This window comes from Fusarium poae, chromosome 1 (assembly GCF_019609905.1).
Source record: "Fusarium poae strain DAOMC 252244 chromosome 1, whole genome shotgun sequence".
Classification (NCBI taxonomy): Eukaryota; Fungi; Ascomycota; class Sordariomycetes; order Hypocreales; family Nectriaceae; genus Fusarium; species Fusarium poae.
In genome coordinates this window covers 10,101,030-10,128,227 of record NC_058399.1, presented here as the reverse complement: position 1 = coordinate 10,128,227, position 27,198 = coordinate 10,101,030, and the positions used below count along the sequence as shown (strand labels likewise).

General features: G+C 46.5%; 6 protein-coding genes across 6 annotated transcripts; 3 read left to right on the top strand and 3 right to left on the bottom strand.

The window, feature by feature from the left end:
- Nucleotides 1–1,706: 1,706 nt before the first annotated feature.
- Nucleotides 1,707–3,518, bottom strand: FPOAC1_003253 (uncharacterized protein; the record flags this gene model as incomplete). Its single annotated transcript, XM_044847823.1, has 1 exon — nt 1,707–3,518. One exon carries the CDS (start codon nt 3,516–3,518, stop codon nt 1,707–1,709), a length of 1,812 nt encoding a protein of 603 aa, XP_044713739.1.
- Nucleotides 3,519–3,849: 331 nt separating this feature from the next.
- On the top strand, nt 3,850–4,158 carry FPOAC1_003252 (uncharacterized protein; the record flags this gene model as incomplete). Its single annotated transcript, XM_044847822.1, has 1 exon — nt 3,850–4,158. The coding sequence occupies one exon, from the start codon at nt 3,850–3,852 to the stop codon at nt 4,156–4,158; it is 309 nt and encodes a 102-aa protein (XP_044713738.1).
- Nucleotides 4,159–7,761: 3,603 nt separating this feature from the next.
- On the bottom strand, nt 7,762–8,493 carry FPOAC1_003251 (uncharacterized protein; the record flags this gene model as incomplete). Its single annotated transcript, XM_044847821.1, has 1 exon — nt 7,762–8,493. The coding sequence occupies one exon, from the start codon at nt 8,491–8,493 to the stop codon at nt 7,762–7,764; it is 732 nt and encodes a 243-aa protein (XP_044713737.1).
- Nucleotides 8,494–15,639: 7,146 nt separating this feature from the next.
- Nucleotides 15,640–17,250, top strand: FPOAC1_003250 (uncharacterized protein; the record flags this gene model as incomplete). The annotated part of the gene is made up of 5 exons (XM_044847820.1): nt 15,640–15,661; nt 15,722–15,751; nt 15,816–16,927; nt 16,979–17,152; nt 17,206–17,250. 5 exons carry the CDS (start codon nt 15,640–15,642, stop codon nt 17,248–17,250), a joined length of 1,383 nt encoding a protein of 460 aa, XP_044713736.1.
- Nucleotides 17,251–18,500: 1,250 nt separating this feature from the next.
- Nucleotides 18,501–20,345, top strand: FPOAC1_003249 (uncharacterized protein; the record flags this gene model as incomplete). Its single annotated transcript, XM_044847819.1, has 1 exon — nt 18,501–20,345. One exon carries the CDS (start codon nt 18,501–18,503, stop codon nt 20,343–20,345), a length of 1,845 nt encoding a protein of 614 aa, XP_044713735.1.
- Nucleotides 20,346–21,722: 1,377 nt separating this feature from the next.
- FPOAC1_003248 (uncharacterized protein) lies at nt 21,723–23,450 on the bottom strand (the record flags this gene model as incomplete). The annotated part of the gene is made up of 1 exon (XM_044847818.1): nt 21,723–23,450. The coding sequence occupies one exon, from the start codon at nt 23,448–23,450 to the stop codon at nt 21,723–21,725; it is 1,728 nt and encodes a 575-aa protein (XP_044713734.1).
- Nucleotides 23,451–27,198: the final 3,748 nt, after the last annotated feature.

The following is a 27,198-nucleotide window of genomic DNA, read 5'->3' as shown; positions in this document are numbered from 1 at the left end:
TTGATTTAACTCTAGAGGAATTTACCTTTTTATTTTATCTCATGAGAGCTTATACCTAGACTATTCTTAAGGGGGTAGACTTTGCATTTCACGCAGCTTAGTCTATGCGAGGCTGGCCCAGCAGACAAAGCCTTCAGGATTTCTGCTGTGGATGACGCGAGTGAGCTTCGGGCTCGCAGCCAGTAATTAACATTACCCACGCTAAGATCGTGCTTTATTTCTTTGTTTGTTTTCCCTTTTTTTCTTGGATGGTTCTTTTGTCGGAAGCATGACGATGGCGTCTGCAACGAGACACTTGGCGTTGGCGATTATCGAAACCCTAGTACTCTTACGAGTGTTTGCTTTGTATATATAAACAGTATCGGGAAGGGATGAGGAATGTGCTTTTTAACTGAACTGAGGAGACTCAGCGACCAGTTTATATCCGATATCCGGGAATTATGCTGCGACTTGAGCAAGTCGTGGTAATGGGACATGTTGTCTCTCACCGTTGTTACCCAAATAAAAAACAAGATTACAATAATTACAGTAGATGCACAACCTATTGAAAATATCTGTTAAATGATGGTTGTTTGTTCATCAGATCTGGTGGCTAAGGGGGATAGATAGTTTCTTGTGTGTAAGTTTGTTTATTGTGTCTATGGAAAAAAGGTCTTTTAAGCGATTGTGGTCTCCATGGTCAACCATGGAGATTAAATCACTTTTGAAGCCCGAATCTACCTACTTGCTGCATTGCCAAACCAGCCTTTGCAGCACATTGGATACCTGCCACCGTTTCCTATTGAAACCCTCTTTGCAACAACCGGGATGTTGAGAGGGGAACACCGAATACCCAGCCTCCCTCCACTCCTTCCCTTTCCTTTACAAATACAACGATTACTCCGTGACTCAGCAAAATAACAAGGCTTTGTGTTTTGAAACGAGAGGCTTTGAGATATAAAGATGAAGAAAAAAAATCAAGACCGTGTCATGGGTCTTGTGGTATGACTAATGATACAGCAAGAATGGTATATAGGGAACAGATAGAGGTAGAGATAAACATTGAGAAAGTCAAGAGACCAATGATGTCTCTGGGCAGTTTGCCGTAGTAGTTGGGAGACCGAGAAAGATCGGAACAAAGTGAATAAATAGATTGAGGGAAGGGCTGGGTTAATTGTTAAAGAACAGAGGATTCTCTCAGGTGTTGGCGCACAAAGGCTCCGAAAAATAAGGTTGAAAGAGAGTGAAGAGAGTGAAAAGAATATTTTTGTAAAACGCCGTCGTCGTCTTGCAACAATTAGAATATGACAGAGAGATAACAAGAGAATCTGTCGTCCAATGGTGATATCGTTTTGTAGTCGTGATGTGGTGTGTGGTGGTGGTGGGTGAGGTGAGATGTGGTGTAAGTGTGGTCCCCCCTTTCAACGCCGTCGATTCTTAGCTCGGTTGGAGATTGTCTCACTTCACCACCACCACCTGAACCTTTGCGCCTGCCACTTCGGAGCTTTCCACGCGCCACTCCATTGTGTTGCACTGCGCAATTCTTCCCCCCTCATTTGTACTTCATCTTGCATCATGGAATCTTTGTTGCTGATTTTCATATGAAATGCGAAGTCGCAGATAGAAAATCATGGTGGGAAGTCCCGGCAGCCACATACGTTTTCTCATGCAGGAACCAGGAACCAAAAAATAATATAAAAAAAAGGATCGAGGTTGGGTTTGAGGGGTTAAAAGGCAAAGCCTTGTTCCATCAGCTTGTCGACGTCGCCTCCTGCTGCTTGTACCGCTTTCATGGCTGCTTCGCTCAATCGTCGCCTTCGTTCCATCGCCTCACGTTCTCGTCGCGCTTTGGTCTTGGAACTTCCGCTCGGCGCAACACCTGTCATGAGGAGACCCCCGTCACTGGGAGTAAAGTTGACGAAGCCGACCTCACCTACGCTGCCACCGCTGGAATCCCGAGATCGTCGTTGTTTGCGCATGGCAGTGGGAGTGCCAGGTACCATGCCACGACCCGAGGCGCTGCGGGCCGATGCAACGGACCCGTTGGAACTGTGGCGCGAGTGCGCCGTGGTAGGTGTTGGCGGAATCGACGGTTGCCGCGTCTTGCGGATTGGAGAGCACGACAAGTGTCGAGCTCCGGACGACGGCGCTCGTGGCGGGCGGTGTCGCTCCGTGGTTGGTGGGATGGGCGGCGGCGGAGGAAGGTAAGTTTGAGCATTGAGCGCGAGGTCATGTGCCGCCGAAGCGTTGCGCGGTTGTGGCATGTGAATCATGAGGCCCGCCGAATTGGGATCGTGGACTTGATATTCGTACGGCAACTCGGCGTGCTGGGCATGCATGGCAAGGTTGAGGTTGGCATTCTTTTGTTGTTGGGGGTCAACAACAACATACTCGCCATTCTGATTAAGGAGATTCAAATCCCACCATCCACTTTGATGAGCGTTCTGAGCCATGTACTCATGTCCCGGCCATGTTTCGGGTGCTGAGCCTACAACGGCGACGGGCTGTTGGTGGGGATGGCCAGCAACTACTTGTTGATGGGGATGAGGATGAGGGTGAGGGTGAGGGTGGGCATGTGTCTGTGGGTGGTGAGGGTGGGCATGCGGGTGTTGCTGATGCTGCCAAGCTGCCTGAGGAACTTGTCCTGCCATTTCAGGTTGGTACATGCCAGGCTCAGCCTTGACTCCCGGAGACTCTGCTGGTGTGTGAATACCGTTGGTGTTGAAGAAACGGAGGTTGTTGTTAGGATGCTGTTGAGGAATTTCGTCAAACGGGTCGTCGCAAAACCCGTGAACAAAGTTGGTGCTATCCGGCCCGCATGTTGGCGACGGAGGGAATGCGTCGTTTCCATGATACTCGTGATGCTGAAGTCTCAACGCACGAGGGGGGTTATCCATAGTCGGAGATCCAGGACGGTCCATGGCGATGGGCTTTCTTGGCTTTCGGAGTTTGTTGGCTTTTCGAATCGTTGATGAGAGTGCTTCGACGAATTTGTTGGATTTCCTAGTCATGGTGTTGGGAGGTGTCGGTGATGATGGTTGCGAAACAGGTACCCGTCTGCCGGGAGAAGACTGAAGTGAGATACCATCAACTCGAGGCAGTTCTGGGTCCGACATAGAGACCCGGGGTGCCAGGGAATGCTTCTCTACCATCAGCCCACTGCTGTTCGCGAGTGCGAGACTACGCGGATCAACATCATGCATTGCGCCAGGTGCGACTGATGATCCAGGCTGAGAGGGAACTGTCGCATCGACTTGAGAGCTACAAGAAAACAAGTCAAACTCATCTTCAGTTGTCGAAACGCCCGACGAGGCAGACGCGGTAGACTCGGAAGGGTGGCCAAGAATGAGTCCATCGGCCAAGGTGGGCAGACCATGAGCCTCGGCCATGGAGGATGAGATTTCGCTGTCAAAGTTGATAAACTGGCCAAAGAAGTCGGTTGATCCATCGTTATGTTGTCCGTCTTCGATTTCAAGCCAGTGGAAGGCCGGGTCGCGGTCGACAGCCTCGACCCGATAGGGCAGCGTCCAGGAGGCCATTGGTATATTGCACTGTTGTTCGGCTATACTGGGTGAAGTTGAGTAAGGTGGCAGTGGAGGCGTGGTCAGCCAAGCGAGTCACCGTGGGCTTGCTGAGAAAGTTAATGAAGGCGACGAAGATGTCGAAGTGGAAGTGGAAGTTGATGGCATGAATGAAATGAGAGCCAAAAGAATGGCAGCGGAGGGAATGAAATGAAGGAGCCTTGGGCCTTTGAGTGATAGCGAGAAGAGAGGCGATAGGCTGGAGCCAGTCAGAGGCAGCAAAACAAAGTTCAAGACGAGCAACAAGAGACTCGGCCGGTAAGCGAACGAGACCTGGCAAGGCGTGGAGATGGTCAAAGTCAAGTCAATGGAGCAACGGACAAGCCAGCAACGGGCACCAGAGAAACGGGCGAGACACGACGAGGGTGAAAACAAGGACTGTCTGGTCTTTGGTGATTTTACTAATAGCGAATTTGACGGTCAAGACGGCAACATGAAGCAAGATTGGCGAGTTGAGAGGTCCACGAATTCATTCTGGCTCAGCAACGAGACCGTTGCGCTGCTCTACTTTGCTCTGCGTTGCGTTGTCACTTGGGCGAAGCAGTTTGAGTGCGACAACGGGAGGAATGCACGGCGCTATGAGGGAGCATTCCATTGAGAATGGCTCTCGTGTCATGAACCGATGATTGACCCCCTCCCTTTGTCTGTTCTAGATGGGAATAAAAAAGGGACGATCCCTTTGTGCGACAAATGCTGATTGATTACAAGAATATGTTTCTATATCTAGAAGATTAAGATAAAGATGAAGAATATGACAGTGTTTTCAGTGATTATTTTTAACAACTTTGGACAAAGAGTTATGTATGAAGCAACCCTGGGCATTGAGCCTGGACCTGAACACCCCCTGACATCGGACAGGTGGTGATGCTCTAGATGGCCGAAGCCACTCGGGGCTAGGGGCTAGAGGTAGAGAGGCAGAGGCGCTGGGGGCGGGCTAAGGTAGAGTTTACGGGTGTACCTACGTTAGCCCAAGGTGGGCAGTTCTCTCTTGGAAGTTTGCACTTTGTATGAGAGCGTTTGATTTGATAGGCAGCCGAGAGTTGAGTTGAAAGGAGGGAGGGAGGGGAGGGGCTTTGAGTTGGGCCCGGTTAGTGATGAGCAAGCGTTTGCCTGAAGATCCCATCAAGCTTGCAGTGATTGACAGGAGAGATTGACGAGTGAATGATTTACATGATGACGTCTAAGCGAAGATCTTGGTTGTTGATATTGCATCACTTTGCGCATCACAACCGTGAATGATTCCATCACAGATGATAGATGGAGCTCAAGGTTTTACTGAGTGGACGACGGGTACCTTAGTCGATAGGTAGGTACCTACCTTAGTACTTACAGTAGCATTGGGCCTGTGCCTGCCCTGGACCTTAAGGGCCCTGTCCTGTACCTTGCAGCCGGCAGCCAAAATGGTTGCATTGCATGTTTTTACAGGGGCATGGGCCTGGGGAGGGAAGATCATCCAGATCTGACAGTCCCGGCCCCTCCATCTCCATCTCTCTCCACTTGGGAGAAGAAAGTCATTGCGACAGTAACTGAGATCTTGTATTAAAATGTGTAACTTATAGCAAATAAAGCCATAAGCTTAGAAATTTAATAATAATATAATAGTATTAATAGTAGTAAGAGCAGTAATACTATAAGGCTTAATATAAGTCTAAACCTTATATAAGAATATAAGCTTTAAATAGATAATAAAAAATTCTTTTTTTTTTATAATATAATAATAAAAATAAAGAAATTATTAATATTAATATTTAAAATTAATATAATATATAAATTATTTTAATTAATTATTTATATAATAATAATTAATTATTAATAATTTATATAAATATATTCTATTAAATAAGCTTTAATTTTATAAATAATAATTTTAAAGCTTTAATCTATAGAAATAATAATTAATATAATAATAAAGAAAAATTAATTATTATATTAATTAATAATAAAAAATAAATTAAAGATTTATATTAATTAATTTTTAATTAAAAAAAGCTTAAAAATATTAAAATTAATAATATATATAATAATAAGCTTAATATTATATTAATTTAATTTAATTATTAAATTTTAATTTTTTTATATTTTATTAAATTAAATTATATTAATTAAATATTATAAAAAAAAGAATAATTTAATATTTTATATTAAAAATTAAATTAAAAAATTAAATTATTAATATAAAAAAAAGTATTTTTAAAGATAATATAATTAAATAATTATATACTTTAAATTATAAACTTAAAAATAATTATTTATATTATAAAGATATTTAAATTATTTAATAATTTATAATAAATAATTAATTATTTATTTAATTATAATAATTAAAATAATAAAGTTAATTAGAATTATTAGAATTTTAAAATATTAATTTTTTTATTAAGGGCTTAAGCTTTAGCTTAAGCCTAAGGCTAATTAGATAAGAAGGGATTATATAAGGACCTAAAGAGAACCTAGAGAGAGGACCTTAAGGAGGAAGTATAGGATTTCTATATATCCTTTTCTTTTCCTTTTTAAGTCTAATAATACTATTATTAACATCCTAAAAGTAGCTGCTTAAGAGCTAGTCTTTTACATTTTTATATAATTATTTTAAGTTTAATAGGAAATTTTAAGCTTAATTAAAGACTTTCTCTAAAGATTAATAAATATTATATAAATATATTATATAATAATTATCTAAGTGAATATAAATAATATGCCCTATAATAAGCAGAGTCTTAATAAGTAGTTTTAACTATAGCTGAGATCTCGTATACTCCGATCGACCCGCATACACGATCTATCTGTATAGTAGTTATTCAATTAAAAACAATTGAAAATCTTAAACTTGTCTCACTTCAAGAATGTTCTTTTTCTGTTTCTTCACCATTTAAATGTCTTGATCTCATCACCTCATCAACGACTCATGACTTTTCATAGTAAACATTGAAAATCTCTTCACTTTTTTTGTTGAGTCAAGTCTCGTTATTCCGTTCGGACTCACTTTGTCATGAGGCCTCACTAAAGTAACCTGAATCTGAATTTGGCATTCACCGTTATCCACATCGTTTTTTTTTTTTTCTCTCCCTCTCTCTCTGTCTCTTTACGTGCCCAGACCATCTTGGCCGATGAAACCTTTCTTTTTTCGAGTGTGAAGCTTTTCGCTATTGACCAGGCCTTACTGTAAATTGATAAATACTACACATCATTCTAGCTAGCCTATTCATTCTACGGGGTCGTACGATGTGATGATGGATGGACTGACGGGATATGTGGATATGGCGCGACGGCACAAAAAAAAGAGGACAAGAGTAAACAGGATTTCGGGTGAAATTAAGGCGCCATTGCCGGCTTTTTATCTCAAGAATGTTGGACATGATCACTTGATTGATTTGTCAGTGGATAACCCGCCCGGCCCGGTTGGTGATGGCTTCAAATCAGCCAGCCGTGTGTCCCGATAAAGTTTCGAAAAAGGGTCTTAGCAAAATCGAGCCCGTCTACACCTATTTTCTCTTCTTGTGGTAACATACAACCTTCTTGTCTTGATAGAGTAAAAACCTACAGCTTCTATGCCGTCACCACTCAGGATTCGACTCTTTCACATGATACTTGCTTGGTGTTTTGCGTGACTTTCCGCATCTTTGTTGTATTCATTCCATTGCCATTCTGGAGATGTCGTCGGTGTCTTTCCAAGACCCAACGTTGTGTGATGCTCTGCTAAAATACAAGATGATACTAATACTGACACACTGACCACCTTTGGTCGCACAATCGATGCAGTGTAATGTGTGGTCATCCCGGCTTCCTGGCCGGGACCCTTGAACCCTGGCCGGGGATTCACCTGTCGTGACGCGCCTCGTGGTAGTCCTGTCTTCCAATATCCGAGTTCAAACGCCGTATACATGATCCTTGATAAAACAAAATATGCTCCTTGTCGTGATACCCATACGCCAAGCTGTGGAAATTCCCAAAAGATAATAAACAGACAACCAGCCAACCAGTCTAAATCTCGATACATTTGAAGAAAAGGAAGAGAAAAAAAACCGCCGTAGCCCAATCATCCATAGTTATGTCCCGAAAGGGCGGATGCTTCGCTTATGTAAATGCTCATAGAATGTTAACGCCGCCGTGTCGTAGACCAGCCCTTCTAAGCGGGTCGAGTATCGGCCATGCCGCCAGCGTCTACCAAAAACGCCAGTGACAAATGCAATGCAGACATACTCTATTGTGCCGCAACCATTGACGACGCTTGGGAATCGGAGCGTGGCCCTAGAGAACCTGCGATTGATTGAGAATGTTTGCTCCTCTTCTTGTCACGTCGTCGCATCCGTGGGACACTGTGGATGGTGTTGCGGCAGCGACTTGCAGCATCGACTGATCTTCTGTAACCTAAATCATAACGCTTCTTGACCCCATCTGGCGTGCTAGCCGCTCTCAGCGACGCTACTGATGGAAGCCACGAGAAGTCGTCATCATCTTCGCAGTATCCTTCATCTACTTCGAAGCCACCAAAAGCATTGGGTCTGCACATTGATGTTGTGATAGTTGCTGGGGCTTCCGCAAGGGCATCGGGATCGACGGCAATATGCGATAAGTGACCGAAAGGCGTATCTGTAGAGGTCGTGGGGACTGTCTGTTGACCTGAGGTGGAGTTGTTCTGCAATGTTACCATGTTGCTGTCATGGTCGGCATCAATCTCCATTGACCTGGAGTGATACTGGGAGAGCATTGAGGAAACGTTGACGACATCGTCGTCAGGTAATGAGATGGGCGAGAGAGCAGATTCCGGTAGGTTTGATGATGAAAGGGTAGAGTTGTGATGGTATTGGCTTAGAGATGAGCTGCCGAGCTGAGATGCAAGAACATCAATTGATTGAGGCTGGATTTGTTTGGTTGAGGGTGAGCCTGGTGGCGATAATGGCGAATGGGCCGACGTCGCTTTTTCGGACGACATTGTTGTGTTTGTGATCAAAGTGGACGCAGTGAATTCTTGTTGTTGTTGTTTGTGTTGCCTCTTTATCTCTCTGGTGACGTGCTGTGTGAGGCTCGCACAAGGCTCGAGCTAAAGGCGGGAAATGATTTGCCCCATCAAGGTTGAAAGAGATATTGGAGAGAGAGAGAGGGAGAGAGAGTGGTTGAATGATTGATTGAAGAAAAATGGAGATAATGTTAGATGAATGGTTGGTAGAGATGGAAGTAGAGGTAGAAGCAAAGATAGAAACAATCGGGATGGAGCAGGGGCGAGCAGGTCGACCTAAGTAATATGAAGGCATCCGCATTGCGCTAACTAGGGTGGACGATGAACAGGCGTTGACGCCGCTTCATTACTGGGGTGGAGTAGGTAGAGGTAAAGTCGGGCTGGTGGTGGTAGACCTACCTACCTAGGTACCTAGACACTAGACTACTAAGTTAGTGGTAAAGAACGCCGAGTAGTAATAGTAACAGGTAGTTTTGGTGCTATAGGCTATCTAGGACATATCGAGCTTGATGATCCGACAGGATGGTAGGCCTTTATTTCTTTTCTGCTAACGTAATATAGAGTAGTCTTACTGTTCCTTGCTTTTTTACACCGCCCATAAAGAGAAGAAGCAAGGGCTGGTATTTCTTTGTTTCTGTTTTATGTACTATGGGCTGAGTTGGGCTGGGCTGGGCTAGACTGGGTCTTGTCTCTGATGCCGTCTCTTCTGAAGGCGTCCTCCCCCGTCCCAAGTTACTATCAAAAAGTCTCCATGTGCGCCCGTCCTGCCGGAGCAATCAAGCCCCCTTCTAAGTTCTGGGGCCTTTTGGGTGCAGTGTTTGTACCGAGAGCCGGGTCTCTAAACCCGACAGTGTGTCCAAGGGTGGCCCAAAGTCGTGGTGTAAGTGGAACTGTGTCCTGTTGCTGGTTGTTTATTGGTTCATCTACGAATGTGTAGCTCCTTGGCAGGTTACATGGATGAATGCAATGCACATCAGCCCATGTCGCTTCCATCCCAGGTTTGCAAGGGTGACTTGAGTCTAAGTAAGCTAAACTCTTTTTGTTTCTTTCTTATTTCCACACACGCCTCTTGACTCAAATCAAATCAAAAACAGCCCTTGCATCACAGAGTCGTCGTCGGTTCGGTAATACCACAGTCCAGTCTGTCGGGTTGTCTCTAGTTATTTCACTGCAGATCTCCCATCTTTGTTGAATCACTTCAGCTTCCTCGAGGTCCCTTCGATTTGAAATGAACCCCCCTTGAACTCGATTTCAGCTGGCCGTTATTAGTTAAACTTGATCATTACCGATGACTCGACATTTCTCAGCTCAAGGATAGACCACTAACTGGCATCAGCGTCTACACTACCACGCGGGAAACGACCTTGAGGGAGAGATTTAAATCCCGTTTCTATTTGTTCCCAGTCAATATTACTTGACAAAGTACAGTCTATACTTTGCTTCGTCTCCTTATTCACGAAACCTAAAGTATGTATGTATGCATCTACACAAGCCACCCTGCCACCCTGACAATGAGACCCCCTTCCAAACCCCTTCACATTCAAAGGGTCGGTGTTTCGCTCATATTCGAATCATAGTGCCACATCTGCACATGGAGACAGGCCCCCTGCCATGTGGTGTTAGGATAATTGATTGATTCCGGTAATTCAATCGTACAAATTCAACCCGTCCGTGTTTTTTGTCTTGAAAAAGAATACATACTGCACCCTCTTTAGGTACAAAGCCGTCATCCGATGCAAGGTCCCGTTTGCATATGTAGACCCCGCTCATCTCTTTTGGAATGCTTTGTTTTGCGTTTTGCTTTGATGCCTGCCATGACCAAAAACCTGTATTGTATCTATGTACTGAGTCCAAGACAGGAAAGTATTCAGACGAAAAGACTTCATCTGTCAGACACTAGCAATGAGCCCTGCTATCTAGATCCCCTAGACTAGATCATCCCCGTAGGGCAGTGAGTTGTGGATAGATGCTAAACTTTTCCTTCACGTCCAATCGCATCTTTTGTAGTATCGGCTATACCCCCACAGACGATCGGATCTACAGACTTCCGCCGCCCATTCGACACGCCTCTTGTTTAAAGCCAAAATAGCCTCAAAACTTTGAAGAATCCCCATCCTATGGTCAGCTAACCTAACTCCCGATCACTGACTACTTACTTGTGTTCTGTGCACTTACAGTAATTTGATACCTGAAACTACTGTAGTACGGGCACTCTAACTCCTTCGCGTCGCTGGGCGTCGGACTTCTAGGGGTAGCCTGGCCTGTCTCCGGGTCTAACATGGAGCGCTAAACTCTTGTAAGTTGCTCGTCCGAGGTCCCCAAACCTCCATGTCTCGGTACCGAAGATTGGTTCCATGATTGATTAACGAGTCAGGAGGTTTATCAGGAGCCCCAGGACATCTACTCGTGGGATTTTCTTTGCAAATCTCCAAAGTTTGAGCCATGCATGGCTATCGAGTCGTGAAAGAAAGGCTTGGCCTTGCTCATGGTCTTTGCCTGCCAGGACTTTCCCAGTACGCCGACAAGTACAGGGTATCATTGAAACTAAATCCCATAATATCCGGTTCGCCTACCCCTACAAGGCGACATGTCACAATCCTATGACGGAGCTCCGACTGGTTTTGATATGTACTGATCTTGGCAACCAGCTACGATTGCAGAGAGCGAGCCCTCTCGACGACATCATGGCATTGTATTGCGAGTCCAACATGGCTGCCTTGCTGCATATCATTGCGCCACTTAGTTTGAAATCAAGTCCATGTCGACTGTCTCCACGCTGACTAGAACTTTTGCTCTGTCTCCTCTGACTTCTGGGCTCAAGATCTGACACTCGGAATAAGATCTACCAGTAATAGTGATCAATGACTGCTTAAGCAATAGATTTCTCTTTTCTATGGAGCGTCCCCTGCCTGTATGTCATCTCTTTGTAACTGAAAGGCGGTTCTAGAGCGTATCGTTTAAGCCCAGATGCCCGTCTTTTGTATAAGCCAACACCACGGCTTCAACGCCTGGAACGGTCTACAAAGGAGACCCAGAGACATGGCTCTGGTATCAGAGTGCACATTGTGCAATGCATTGTATTGTAGCCAACACGTAAGCCTCATTTCGAGCGACCCTGTATTGTAGTAGACGATTCCAATATGGAGATGGTCAGTTTCCGACCCAAGGTGTCGGATTGCGGGATGGCAACGACTCGAAGAATTAGCCACTGGCTGGTATTCTGCACCATAGCGTGTCTTCTTTGTGTTGGACGCAAAGTATGCTCAAAGGGAATCCGCAAAAGGCTAGTTTCATGCCATTTTCTTTGTTCTGATATGTCTCTGGGTTTTGAGGGCCTGGGCCTCGTTCCAGGTGCTGGTGCTGGTGCAGGTACGCTTGACCAGGGCAGGTACAGTACCCGGCTTACATTGTTCCTGACCAGAGTCAATCCACGTGTGTCAAGGTCGAGGTCGAGGTTTATTGTTGGCAGGAGCTACTGACACTGCCTTGAGCATTCCCATTGGATAAAAGGCATGTGAAGGCTGACAAGACATTTATTCCTTGAGAAGGAGCAGGTATTTACAACATGGCTCCACTCTTGCTTAGCAATCTACTACCACCAAAGAAACCCAAGACCAACAACTACCTCATTATTAATATCCAGAGATCTTGTTTCGTTTTTAATCCCTTATAAACCGTACCCGACTCTAGCTTGAGAGCTGCATACGGCTCAACGTATTGGAACTAGGACAGCAAGGGTGCCGGGAATGACGGCCAAGATTTAAGATCGAGCTTTGGTATTGTCCGCTTGAGCTAATCTCCTTTTCAAAACTCTCCTTGTAGAGATACGATCCACTGTTAACCCGCTGATCACCATTGCTTGGTGTCCTGCCTGCCCTATCGTGTCCCAACAGTATTCCACTCAATCGACGTAGACGCTACAAGGCGTGCAACCTTTGGCCTGCGGCGGGCGCAAGGACGCCATGAGAGGCGCAACGGGCGAACCACTGGCCAGGTTTTGTTGGGCCAGGTAGAAATTACAGACAATGAAAACCATCAGTGGGATTGTGGCAGGCGTGGCTTTTGTCAAAAAGCGTCTGTTCCATCACAGTATCTCGATCAAACCAGATGCCTCACAACCTAGCACGGGCCAGACTGCCAACGGTTATTATACAGCATACTCGGACTAGCACGGTGAAGCTCCATTCGTAGGGCAGGGCCCAAGCCCCCAGGTTTCTTTGGTCTAGACGCATTACCTCGAGAGACTGGTGTTTCTGGGTGAGCCTCACCGGCTACCCGCCAGTGTGACTTGTCATATTGTCGCTTGCTATGCGAGAGAGCCACATTTCTTTATTGAGACGGTTCGGAGCTTGTGGTCCAGCCGAGTCAAGTGTGACCAGAACGTCACGCTTGACTGATTGCCATTGCTCTGAAGCGCAATGCCTGACTCTGACGTACAATTTCTCAAGCACCGAATCAAACTTTTCGGCAAACTATGGACAACGGCTACCGTCAAGAGGAGTTATGGCTAGCCTGCGGAGACGAGCATGTCAAATCGATAGTAAAGCACTAGACACTGCTAGGCCTCACATTACCAATCTTGATAGAGATTGCATGGCTTCCGCGCTAGTGGGTAGCAGAAAAAATGTCCTCCTAAGTCATAGGTTACAAAAATAAGTAGTCTAGGAGCTATAGTCTAAAGAGCATAAAGTGGCCCACTGATTTCGTCTCTTTGGCTTACAGCGGCCAATTTTTCTGATACCCTGAGGCCGCGCTTAGATTATGCTTGGTGTGATGCTTCTACGAAGCTAGGGGCTGATTGTAAATACATTTGACAGATCCGTAATGTAGTCGGACGATCTTAGTCTACAGTTAGGCAGTAGCTAGGTATGCTCCCCTGTTGGTTTACTTACGACATTCTGCTGACATTGTAGGTTAACAATTACATATCTACTCTGACACAAGGCATTTCAGCCCACGAGGCGTCCGCGTGCCATTCGGCGAACGTGCATATCCAGCTGCTACTATACTCTATATCAGGTTCTCAAACAAGTGGCGTCTTGTCTTCGGTTATCAAACTGCCAGTTGGGCTGACAAGGGGCAGTGTCTCCCCAGAGGGCTTGTTTTGCTGACACTATACTTGTATGCTCGCAGCAATAAGTTGGTTGAACTCTAAATAAGCGCCAAGCACGCCTCGAATCTGTATTTGGCATTTCGTAAGTCCAAGAAATGCCGTATTCGTCTTTCATGAAAATATTGCAATTATGTCTACGAAAGTCAACGGTGGTAAAGCCAAGAAGCATACAAGGGTCAACGGTGAACTCTTTTGCTCAACATGAGAACCTGGCTCTTGGGAAACGTCTGACCAGCTCCTATGACTCAAACTTGAAAAAGGAAGACCATTCAAGTTTTCCGAATCACCTGTCACAACGGAAAGGCCTTCCGGTGGCTTTCTTCAGCTGAAGAGAAAGAGGGAGGTTGTCCCGGGAATCACAGCCGCGCGGACCGGAACGACAAGAAAATCTGCAGTGGCATTAATGCAGGATTATCTCAATATGGACCCGTGAATTTGGTCGACACATCGTGAAAGTTAGTCGCCCCTCAAAGACAGACCGTTGTGAGTGAGCTGAAATCAAACCTTGGTACCCATATGTACTGTCGTATCGTAGATCTCAAACGAAGATGCCACCACCGGCTGGTGGTATTCCCGGATAACGTAGTCGCATATCAACGTCAGAAGCATGTACATCGCCTCAGCACCACTGGGTGAATGCGCTTTCACGACGCCGATCCGACGGCATTTCGACATGGGTGCTTTGTCAGATCTAGCAGGCGGGTCAGTATATCCACGATTAAGTTCAGGATGACTTCATGAGCTTCCCAGCCTTGTCAGATTACATATCAATATGGAGAGGGTGTCATGATCAACGAATCGCTCTCTTGTGTAAGTGACCCGTTATGCTGCAGCACGTAGGGCCTGACGACTTCCATGGCTTGGAACCAGCGTTCTTGAGAGATGGATCTTGGATCATCCATGACAAGATAGATACCTCTCAGCTCGGGCCCGAATCTAAATTACCGCATAGTTACACACAAGTTGTAATGGGGAAGGGCGTATGAATAGGAGCGGTTTTTACACCTGGGAATACCTGATTATCTATAAACTTTGAGATGTACAGGAGCTGAAACCGCCGTATCCTTGGCACTAGGAATGACCACCCTGAGTAATGCCAAGACTTTGGCGGTGGAATGGAATGAAGGTACCTTGGGTAACGCGAGTTGGCGTTGAGAGAGGTAAACAGATGATCACTATTCATACCAAGCCACGAAAGACACGACATCTTTGCACGTGATGGCATCCATTACAAGGATGACAAAGCTTAGAGCCTCAGGCCTCCATTTCCAGGTTATGTGTCTTGAGCTAAACATTGGATGTACGAAGGATGTGCCTATTATGTACCTATCAATTCGTAGCAATTGATTCTGTTCACTAATTGGGGAGAAAGACGTGGATTAATTTGCCTCCTTCGAATCTCCACAGGCCAATAAGCTCACTGAGAAGGCAGTTAAGCGCCCAAGACAATGCCCCGTGTGGGCGCTTACAACTGTCAACCCAACCAAAGAGCTCAATGAGCAGGGTTCGATGACTTGAATGCGTTCACTGATTGGACATGATGTAGAATTGGATAAACCATCCAATGCTTGTTCTGCAGCTTGTGTTGCAGTTATTCGGCAAGTACGGGAACTTGGTCTCTGGTGATGCGGCCAGTTTTGCTGTCGTTTGATGAGACAAAGGAAATGCCGAGATGACGCGGAAGAGTATAAGCAGCGGCAACTGCAGCTCTTGGTAATTTTGGCGAGTTTTCTGCAATTTCCCTCGTTTTTAAATCTTCAATATCAGATCAGACTCGATAGTTCAAGTATCGTGGCAGTGAAAACGCAACATCTTGTGCGGGGCTGTTCTTAGCTTGGCACATGTTACGGGCGGCTAAAGAGGTAGAGTAGCAGCAGCTTGGAGCTATCCTGAGAGAGCTCCTTCAGGGTCTCGTCTTTTTTTATTTCTCCTTTTCCATCTTCATCTTTGTCTTGTATAACCGAAACTCCTCTTTTGCTAAATCTCTAAACATAAGTTGTTGTAAAGTCATGGCGAGCCACTATTATCCTCGTAAGTCCCACCACCTGTTTCTTCATCATGACAACCAAACTGATCATGACACCTCAATAGCTCCGCCCGGCGCGGCACAAAGCTCCCCAGGTTCGCAAAACCCTCGTACAAATCTTATTTTTATCATGACATCTAACCACAAATGTCTGAGCAGCTCCTCAACAGCAACAGCAACATCGCCAATATGCGCCGCCGCCGACTTCTCCTCCAGCGAACCAAACACAATTCTACCCTCCTCCACCTCAACCTCAATCTCCACCACAGGCTGGGCAAGCCATGAGCTATCCTCCACCTCCTCAGCATACACCATCGCCTCAGGTTCCTCACCAGCCTACGCCGGTTCACTATGCGGCGCCTCCCCAGCAGCAGGCAACTCCTTCTCCTCAGATAAGGAATCATTCTTATAGCTCTTCTCAAGGAAACTACCCTCCTCCTCCCATGTCGGCGCCAGCGTACCAGCAACACTTCCAGTTCAATCAGCCTCAAGCAACCCCTCCGCCTGCACAGACTCAGTATCCTGTGCCAGGTCAACATAACAACTTGGCCATGAGGCCTACAGCAACTCCTCCTGCACCAACACCCCCTGTGTCAACACCGCCGGTAGCTACACCTCAGTCTACTCAACAACATTTTGAACCACCCCCTGCGCCAGTGTCGCCTCAACACAATGATTCGTACCCAATTGAGAAACCAAAGCAGGAGTTGGAGCAGCAACAGCCACAGCAACAACCTGCCGGAGGTGCGGTAGCGATGACTGTTTCTGGTGCACCTCAATCGGGTCACTTTGTTGGTGCTGAGGCCACGTCTGATGACATCGGAACATTCAATGGAGGCAGCTACCGTATCAGCCATCGCGACACAAACAGTATCCTCACCATACAGTTAGCGATGGGCTGCCCAATGGCCGGCAAACCAGGCGCATTGATCGCCATGTCTCCCACCGTCACTTTGAAAGGACAGGTGAAATTCAGCATGAAGAAGATGATCACTGGTGCCGACTTGACAAGTTCAACGTATGTTGGTCCTGGCGAGGTGCTTCTCGCGCCACACAGTCTTGGCGATATCACTACCATGCGTCTCGCGGGCAACGAGACCTGGTCAGTAGGCCAAGATGCATTCCTTGCTTCAACACAGGGCGTTATCAAGGATTTCAAGCGACAAGGACTTGGAAAAGCCATGTTCAGTGGCGAAGGCCTGTGGGTTTACAAGATCAGCGGCACAGGACTGCTCTGGGTGTCGAGTTTTGGTGCCATTATCAAGAAGACGGTAGGATTTTTATCATTAGAGCGTTATTGTTTATATACTGACACTCAACAGCTTGTCGAAAACGAAAAGTATATTGTAGATAACGGCCATTTGATCGCATGGAATTGCAAGTATGTTATGGAGCGTGTTGCCTCGGGAGGTATCATTTCGGGAATTGCCGCTGCAGAAGGCTTGGTCTGCAAGTTCACTGGCCCTGGAACTGTTTACATGCAGACCAGAAACGCGGTAAGTGCTATTGTCTCTGTTCGCTCTGTTTTTCACTACTGACAAGATACTAGAGGGCATTTGCTTCCTTTATGGGCGGGCAGCAGTACCAGGGATAAAATCATGTCTGATGAGAATGACATATGGAAATCAGTCTTTTCGGAAACAGTCAACTTTCATGTTCTTTTTAATACCTTGGTTTGGAGTCTTTTTTGTATTCGTATTGATTGGATACCTGTCGATAGCCATATTTGTGATTCAGTTTCTGTTCCTCTGCCTCAATCATGTGATTCCAGTTGTTCATATCGACTGCACCTTTAAAGTTTGTTCATGAATAAAATACTCAAGGGAAGGAATGAGGCTCTTGGGCATCATGGCTCACTCGCACAGCTCCTTCCAACTCCCAACTTTGCCCCCATGCGCACTTTCCCCGTCACTTCAGGTGATTACTACCTACTGCTGAGGTTGTGTCTCTTCTGCCCCTTTCCATCAACACCATCACATCTTGGCCTTCGTTAGCAGCAGATTGCTTCTTTTTTGGACTATCTATCCCGCTACACGCAGCATTAAGGCATCTCGTCTAGAGCAACACTGCCTTTATAGAAGCGAGTTCACTTGTCAGCGATCATCATCCAAACTTTGCACGGCCTTCTTCCGGTCCTTCCAAATTTTCTCTTCCAAGCACCCACGACCTCTCTACTTTTTGACTTTTTGCACGTTTTGGTTGCATTATCCGCCTCGAGTAAGTCTTCCCTGGGGTAGCTGCTAACCCAGCTTACAACGATCAAGGTGGGCTGTCTAACTACCTTGCTGTATCGTAGTACTTACCTGTGACTTAGGCAAATCTCATTGCGATTATCTATTTGGGTTCTCCCTCCCTACCCGTGACCGAAACTTACATACCCTTGGTGTGCTGTATCGGAGCGACGATACGAAACAACTCGGTCATAACATAGACAATCGAGATCATACTTCGATTTTTCACAGCTCATACAAGAGTAAAGTAAACCTCTTTACTTGACAAAAGCAATTCGAAATAACGGCCACTTTTGTATCGAAAGGATACACCAATCGTTCATCTACAACGACATCCGATCGGGCGTGTGCCTCATCTCTCATCTCGTATTAGTTCGAACGAGCCGACATTCTCGCTATGAATTGCGACAAGAGGACCCAAAGTCGAGTGGCCCGTAGTGGCTTCTCAACTGATCTAACAAGCACGGATGGATCACACGTTGAAATACACTCTGCACCATCTTTGTCACGCAAGGAGCATTCAGGGGATCACACTACGGTTTCGAAGTTTGCTGAGGCGATGAACAACCCAGATTGGCGTCGTCGTCGTGACAATTACAGCTCCTACGACTCAATGGCTACGACAGGCACCAGCACGGATTGGTACACAACAGGCAGTAGTGAACGCTTTGAGTCCCATACAGACAATGATGCCAAAGCACATAGCAAAATTGGAAGACCCAGTTCTTGGGACTTTGTTGAGAGTAACAATCACTGGCGATCCAGTCTTGACAGCTCCGAAGTTGGCAGCAGAAATGCGCCACGTATCAGCAAAGATCAACCACGCATGGATCGATATAACATGCATACGGTCGTGGATAAGAACTCGAGATACGACGCCCACGGGTTATGTATCCTGCTGAAGGATTCTGAACTTCAAAATGCCCCCAAAAACATCAGGATACTGAAATTAACCCCACTGGTCTCTGGGGAAGATTTTTCACCAGCTGGTGCTGGTCAAGTCATCATGGAGGATGGGAAAGCCTATCCTGTTGCTCGCATACAGCCCGCGCGTGGAAGACTACGACGATGGAATTCAGCTGAAGAGACGACAGATGAAGGACATCGAACAGAATCTAACTCTTCTTATCATGTATCGAGCGAAGGGAAGTACCAGGCGCTGAGGAGCTATGGAGCTGATAACATCAAGAGGGCCAGAGAGGCCGTTTTTCAAGACCCAGCAGTCGCCAATGTTGGTAACAGGATCGGAGAATCGCAGGAGAAGACTGCAGGATTTTCATCTTTTGTATCTGGTAACTCAGAGACGAAAGATCAGCTCAACCGTAAACATGAGGCTTGGAAGAAGATTTTGCAGAAGCTCAAGGGAACGCCGACCAACAAAAACGAAACGTTGGGCACAGAAAGATTGGAAAAAGGAACTCAGCGGCGAAACGAGGAATTCGAAGGGCTTCTGAAAAAACTCAGGCAAGATCGCGGGCCAGAAATTCGTCCTACAGGCGCAACTCCCCCAGAAGAACACCATTTCCAACCAGAGCTCTTAGAGAAGCCGTACAAAGTGCCAGAACAGCACAAAGATGTCAGTCGAGATCCTGAAATTGTCACGGCTTATACTACCTACCCCAAAAAGAAAGACTGGTCTCAAGACTCTGGGGTTTGTATGGATAGAGACTCTCTCAACTCCGTGTTGAACCCTAGAGCAAGAGAGTTTCTGTCGTTCAAAAGCTTCACAAGGGAATCAACGAGCTCAGAAGATTCAGGCACATCGGGTCAGGAACTCTTCCAGCAGATAGGCTTGAACAGGAGCAGTGAGGAAAGTGAATATCTCGGCAACCCGCCTGCTGAGGTGAACTCAACAAGTTTAAACCATCATATGCCCCCCATAGATCCAGACTGCCTTGACACAAGTCAGAAAGGAAACACAAGCCGGGAGACTAGTTCTATTCCTGTCGGAGGGCAAGGCCTAGCGGGATTTGGCCTCACGTCAAGCATGCTGCCATTTTCGAATGATCCTTTTTCGTTCGGCGCTTATCAGACTCCAATGCAGAGCATCGCTTCCCCTGGATTACTATCCAGTCTTGGGCTGGTGACACCAATGCCTAAATGGCCACCAATCACCAATTTCGGAAATCAATTCAATCTACCTACTGCCAATCTTCCTTTTCAGCCATGCGCGGTTGTGCCCAACCCTTTGATGGGTGCCAATGCAACTCCTCAATTGCCTTACAATCCAACACTGGGAAGCAGTGGCTATTCAGCTTGTCCGCCTCCCGTTTCAAAACCGATGTTTCCTGACCCAATACAGCAACAGAAATATGAAGCGTACATCGAATGGCGAAAAGCTAATGAACCAGGATACGCACTTGCATGCAAAAGCCGACAACAACGTCGGGCCCAGCGTGGCCCAAACCCGCCAAATCCTGTAGGAGAGATGCCACATAGCGAGGTCCAACCTGTGTGAGTACCGACGCTCACTATGGGTGATTTTATTCGGAGGAGAGTAAACAGTCCCTGTGGAGTCCGCCATTGTGCGCCCCTTCATTTTGTGTTGACCGTTCTCTTATCAGTCCATACGGACAATTTATACCTTAACCATAAGGCACGGCTCGGTATGTGTTTATAGGTTGCTTTATCCATGGATTCAGAAACAAGTTGGTTTCGACAGGAATGTATGCATCTCTCAACTATTGATGAATATCGACTGACTTTGAGATTGCAGATTCGTGTCAACTGTACTTATTACATAGCCAGAAACATTGATACGGACTTGCGGTCACTGAGTTCAACGACTGCCCGAGTCTATCGAAAGCAGTGGAGAGATATTCCACGAGGTTTATCAAGCAGTAATAATTGGCGAAGGAAGACCCGTTTATTGAGAAATTACAAATAGGCATAATCATGATCAAACTATAGTTTCTGGTCACCTTGAAGAACAAATAACTCATAGGTGTAATAAATCCAAGGTTTTGTAACACCAATATGCAAGGAATCTGCACTGGCATGTTCGTGTTGTGACGAGCTGTCATCGTTTCACCCTGCAACAAGACAAGGAACAGCTGATATTATGATGTAATAGAAGTTCGAGTCCCCGTCAGCTTTTGATCCCATCTCTCGTGTTTTACAAACATGGAATTGACTCTGCATTTCTTGTATGGACTACAACAAGAAGATGTACACCACTTCCAATCGGTTTTCTTCACAGCCTGATCGTGCTGAGCTCAAAGGGCACCTTTGGCCCCCAGGTATGATGGCATTTATAGAACCGCCCTGAGTCACCCCCTTTCTCGTAAAGGACGGTGGTGGGCAAACTACATATATGAAGAAGTAAAGGGAACGAAGTGATGTGGGTGCACGGGGCGGTGCCATTGGGGGCTATGGTACGACGCTGAGCTGACGACACGAGTATATATAAAAGTTGACGTTGAGGCTCTGCGGAAACGAGTGTCTGCATATGTGGTGAGACGTAACGGTGGTGGCTATGGGGAATTGACAAAGCAACTGTTGAAGAAAAAGATGTATATCGACATGTTCGTTTATTCTTTCATCATATATTTGTACATGGTATCCTAAACAGAAGAAGAACCCGGATCAGACCCGATCAAATGCCAGAGCGTCCGCAAGTGCGACCAAACATTAAAAGGTCACCGCAAATGAAAATCCGTATATGCGATGGTGGTATCGTCATGAAAAAAGAAACGCCGTACGAAACCCCAGTATATCCATTTTCCCGCAAGTGAACCGCATGCTTGCCATCGTGTGGCAGTCTCGAACTACATAATAAAAATGTCAATCATGATTTGAATATAATGGCCGATGTCTGATGCCGACAGGAAATTGTTCAACATTCCTCGCCTTCTGCATCTTCATCAAGGCCTTCATCGGGGCTCGAGAGCTTGGAAATCTCCATTCTAGCTGCCCTGAGTGGTTGACATGTTGCCCAGCCTGTGGCAGTAGCCGCAATGACTCGGACGTCAGGCTGTGACGCCCATTGCGTTAGGGCTTCGTCGTTGTCACCGCCAAAGACGACCGGCGGTTCTTTATTGTTGGCGGCACGCTCAAGGTGGATCGCAACATGTTCCATACGGTTATCCCAAGTCCTGGGGCCATTGTCGAAGACAGTTGTACAACCTTCAGCTGGACAGCGCATAAATGTCGGCAGTGTGCATCGTTGCCTCAACGCGTTATCCTGCAACTCCTTTTCTTGTATTACCCAATCGAGAGGAAAGGCCTTATCCTTCTTATCTGCTTGGGCAACTTCTGGGGGTGCGTGCATCCGGCGAATGTGCTGAGTGTAGAGGTCCTTTCTTCTGAAGACTCGGCAGTGTGTAGGGTTGTCAAAGGCTCCCTTGGAGATACCTGGTGAGTTCCCACAACTGCCAGAGGTGCAAAGCCAGTAATTGAGATTGAGGTGTTGGGCTGAGACATGTCGTTTCCATTCGTTCTTGTTTGCAAATACCTGAGTACATCCCGCGAAATGGAAGACACAAATGAAAGGACGGTTGTGTAAAGCGGTGATGTGTCTCTGGAGTAGTACCACATCGGAAAACGTCAGACCGCAGTGTATGCACTTCGCACTTCTACCAGAAGATGTTGAGAGTAAGCTCCGATTTGCCGAAGTACGAGGGGGGCGCTGTGACTTGGTAACACTTGATGTGCTAGCAAATCTGTCAGGGCTTGATCGTGTTGTGCGGCCACGGCGAGTTTTAACTCTGGGAGTCCGGGACGATTTGGCTTTTCGCCCGGGCTTATACTCGCCGTCGTCATCAGCCATAGTGGACGAAGTATCGGCGATGGTTTCCTCTTCAACTTTGGTATCGAAATCCATGTCTTCAATCTCAGGGTAGGAGGCGCCATCGTGGCCTTCAAACTCCTCAGCAAACCCCGGCGAATGTGTAGAAAATACGTTACTCGAGCTGCTAGCGGGACAGATAGAAGTAGACGCAGTGATATCAATGTCCACGTTCAAATCAAGGGTGAATTCAGACAATTCCTCTTCCACGTGGTTATTGTTGTGTTGGGGGTGGGTTGGCTGGATCACTGCCGGATTCACGTATCCTTGAGATACACCCGAGACTCCGTATAGTGACGCACTGGGTGACGCCGAGCCGAGGGAAGCAATATGAGGGGACAGAACAGCAGTGTCGGATGGGGTAGATGGGCCTTGGGTGCTGTCGACATACCCATCGTTATCCGTCAAGGGGGGACTTTGGGGCCCGCTAGCTGCTGAAGAATATTGGTAGGATGCTGGGGAGCCATGCCGGAGATGCCAGTTATGATGAAGAGAAGAGCTCATATTGGGATAGACTCCATTGTAGTAGGCATTTTGTTGTACAGGGAGTTGATGCGGTGTAGCAAAGAAACTGCTCGGTGGCCCCTGAAGGTATCTCTGCATGCTAATGGTACCATCAATACCACCAGAACAAGGTGTATGATATTGGAGAAGAGGGTCAATTCGATCGGTTAGGTCTTGGTGTTTGATGTATTCAGACTCGTGCTGGGACAGGTAGTGAGTGTTAGGAGCATAACGAGCTCCATCAATCTCTTCGTGGCAGTGATGGAAGTCCATGATGTTGGTGATCAAGCAGCGTTGCTAACAGTGATTGGGTATAGAAAAGGGAGACTTCGAATTCGAAAGAGAGTGCTCTTGGTCCAAACTCGAAAGGATCTTTAATCAACAAACAAATGTAATCATTTGTGTTGCGGATATTGAAGTCTGATTCTTTGTAACGCAAGACGGAAGGCGTGTAAGTCAGATAGTGTAAGTTTGGAGAACCAAACAATATGAGGGACCAGGTCAATACAAGACGGAAAGTCAAAAGATAAAAAGAGATAAAATCTGTGTTGAAACAGACAAGACGAGATAACACCTGAGTCGCTGACAGAAATGTAGAACAAGTGTCTTGGTGGAGGGCGAAGGGGGTCATCTTAAAGGCTGATGGAGATTTCAAAAATTGTATGGGCAGATGGTCTCGCGGGCCTGTCTGTGAGCATTCTACAGCGAGGGCACCGCTCCCTCCCCAAATTTGTCAAGCAGAGCCGCAATACGTATCTTTTTTGGAGAGGTATTGAGATTGTGGAGGCGATGGGAACCATGGGCCCATACGCTGATCCCTCCTGGATTACATTTCAGGACAGACCTGCAGGATACCCTGGAAACTCAAGACCTGGTCCTGACCCTTGCTATCCCAGGTCTGCCTTTTGCCTTGGAAAGATGGTGTGCGCACCGAAATGGTGAACAGAGAGACCATGGGCTGAGCTAGCAGAAGTAGGTTGCGTCCCAAGTTGTGGCTGTTATTCAAAATTCTGTGACTTGGAATTGTCCAGTCTTCTGGCACTGCAGAAGCCATGCGGAACCTGCTCCAGCTTGTTGTGAATGCACACAGCCCTCGATAAAGATTTTGAGACTCGACAACGAATTGGTACCGTTAGATAGAAGCAGTTGGCCTTATCTTGTTGTTGAATCATAGGCACGCATGGCATGGCACTAGCTCAAGGCACCCGGAACACCTTGACGCCACTAATAGCACGGTATGGCCCGTCCATCCGCCCTTGTAGTGCCAATGTAAAAACGAGCCTTGGCTGGATCCATCCATCTGTTCATTGACGCAGCTTTGAGGGGATGCGATGCGATGTTGGTGTTGGTTTTGGAGGCGTAGGCGTAGGCGGATGGGAAACGGTGGATGTCTGTGTGTCCGGGAATGCGTAAAAATGAACAAGACGTAATAGATGACGAAGACCCCTGGAGTCTTAACTAGCTAATCGCAAAGAGCCTGAGACAAGCTGATACGTGACGACCACAGCTGTCAGTGAGTCTTGAGTCAAGGACATGCTAGCTGTCACGCATTCATTTGGACTGGTGTGGGTTTGTAAAGTACAGATAATATCTTAAATCCTGTAACAACCGCATCAGCGGCTAACAGATCGTGATTGAGTTACAGTACGGAGTAGCCGCTGCTCGATGACAACCCCCAATGTATAGAGTGCAGAGTAAGGTGCGTGCAGTTTGGTGGGACTGGATAAGGACCATGGTATCCAAGTTTAGCCAAGGATTCTGGATGTGGTATGCCATAAACGCCTCCTGGTGATGAAAGAGATATAATAAGCGATGTAATATTTTGTGCTGATAATGACGATTGCTGTATGTTGTTGCTGTAGCTGTACAGATACGTACAAGAAGTAGGTATCCATCCATTGCTGGAGAAACCAACTCCGGCTTGTTTTAGTGGAAGAGTTGGAGGAGGAAGAAGGACCCATCGTGGATCGACAGGCGCCTACTAGTCTAGCCTTGGTAAGCGAGGCCTTAATCCCTAATGCCCGTAGCCCTTGTCCGGCTAGTTGATCCTTCCTTCCAGAGCTAATGCTTGACCTCTGAAGAAGGCACCTACCTACCTTGTCGCCTACTCCTAGCCAATCGTGACCTCAAAGCTAAGCTTGAATAGGCTTAGAGATATTGCTAGAGCCAACAGTCTTACAAGCATCAACTCGCCCGGTCTGGCAGGGTTAACCTAGTTCAAGTCCCATCAGGCTTACATACCTACAATACATACAATGAACACTTGACTTCTTAGACCACACTCATATTATACTAGTTGCTATATTTTGTACTATAGATTGTGCATTTTTTGCTTTTGTCCCTTTGGCTTGCATGACTTTGTTTCATTGGTCTATATACCCTTGTCTGCCGCTGTGTTGAATGACACCAGCGCCGTTTTTGGTTTGATTGATTACAAGAACCAACACTCGAAACTCAAGCATCTACCTTGTCCATTCATACAATAGATACTCATAATATTGTTTTACGGTACTCGAACAACAGGTAGCCAGGGTAAAGGCCATGGTTCATCGCATAAACCTTGATACCTTGTTAACTTTAACAGGCATTCACTAAGACATCGTGAATATTGACACTCACGAATCCATGCACTTGGTTCACCCAACCACATCAAGAGATCGAGATCCCTGATACGGATTTACAGTCGCATCAATTATACTCCCAGCATAAACGCCCAGGCCAGCTGAGGTTTAACTACGTAGCACCTACATAAGAGACGGGACGGCACATGGCCCCCGGGTTTGGGGGCTATCAATAATGCAATTCTCTTACATAACTTTGTGACACTGGCCCCCATCATACTGTAAACATCTGTGTGTGCACCTCTATGTGACTATGGCCTTTAAACTCAGCCCTGCAGGCGTATCAGGAGCCATTCACGAGCCGGAAACTCAGACTGTATCTGTCAGACACGAACGCAACACTGACGCTTCCATCCCATTATGGATGGGAGCCAATGGTGAGTTACGAATCTGTCGTCCTCTGCCCAATGTCTTCCAAATCAAGTAACTATTCTTACCCCTGATTTCTTCCAACTGCAGGAGGCCCACTGTCTTTAACCGTTCCCCACGAGGTAATTAAGGTACATGGTATCTATTCGTAGATTAGTGACGCACCAACCCACAAACACGAGCAACCTGAAGTATACCAGTTTCCTTCAAATTACGTCAAGTACTAAGAAATCCTTTCTGGCGATACAAACACAAGACAACTTGGGCCTGCAAAATACCTCTTCGTCGATCCAGTACCGTGGAGGCGGGACTTGTCCCGAGATCTCTTTTGTGTGATAAAAGCCCCTGCCCGCAGCATGTACACGATGTGATTTCTAGATACAGATACAGATACACCTGGAAAAGGCTACTATGATCCTTAGTATCCTTTTGTCTCTCAATCACGTTGCATGTATCGTTCGGGCGGCTGCCGGTCTGCTTCCCCGTGCAGCCGTGATGGTTTGGTTAGGCCAAGCTGTCGTTACAACAAGGCGCAGATCTCATCTCCCGTGGACGTGTGGTAAAGCCCGTGAGATAGCCTATTCAGCACTGCCATACCCTTGTCTTAAGATCACATCATATACGTTTCTATCTCAACCCTTGCCTCCAACCTCTTCAGCTCCAGCTCCTACTTATATGTGCCTTGGCGATAGTGACTCTTCGTACAACGTGACAAATGACAAAGGCTGAAATCGTTGCCCCGTCCTTGGTTCGCGTCTATGTCTTCTTTCCCAAGAATGTGAACAAGTCTGGCGTTACACAGAACTGCTTAGCGGGGAGTCACAGTCCCACTTGAGCAAGGAGTACCAGCTATCAACGGGCTCTACTACGCGCCGGGGACGTGGCCAAGTGGCTTTGACTGAGACAATAGCCCGCGCCATAGTCTTCCTGTCAGTCGTTGACCAAAGTGGAAAATCGATGCATGCCAACGAAACATTCAACATGCAAGTTATGTGGATAGCATGGTCATGGCTCTTCAAGCTGAAGCCCCT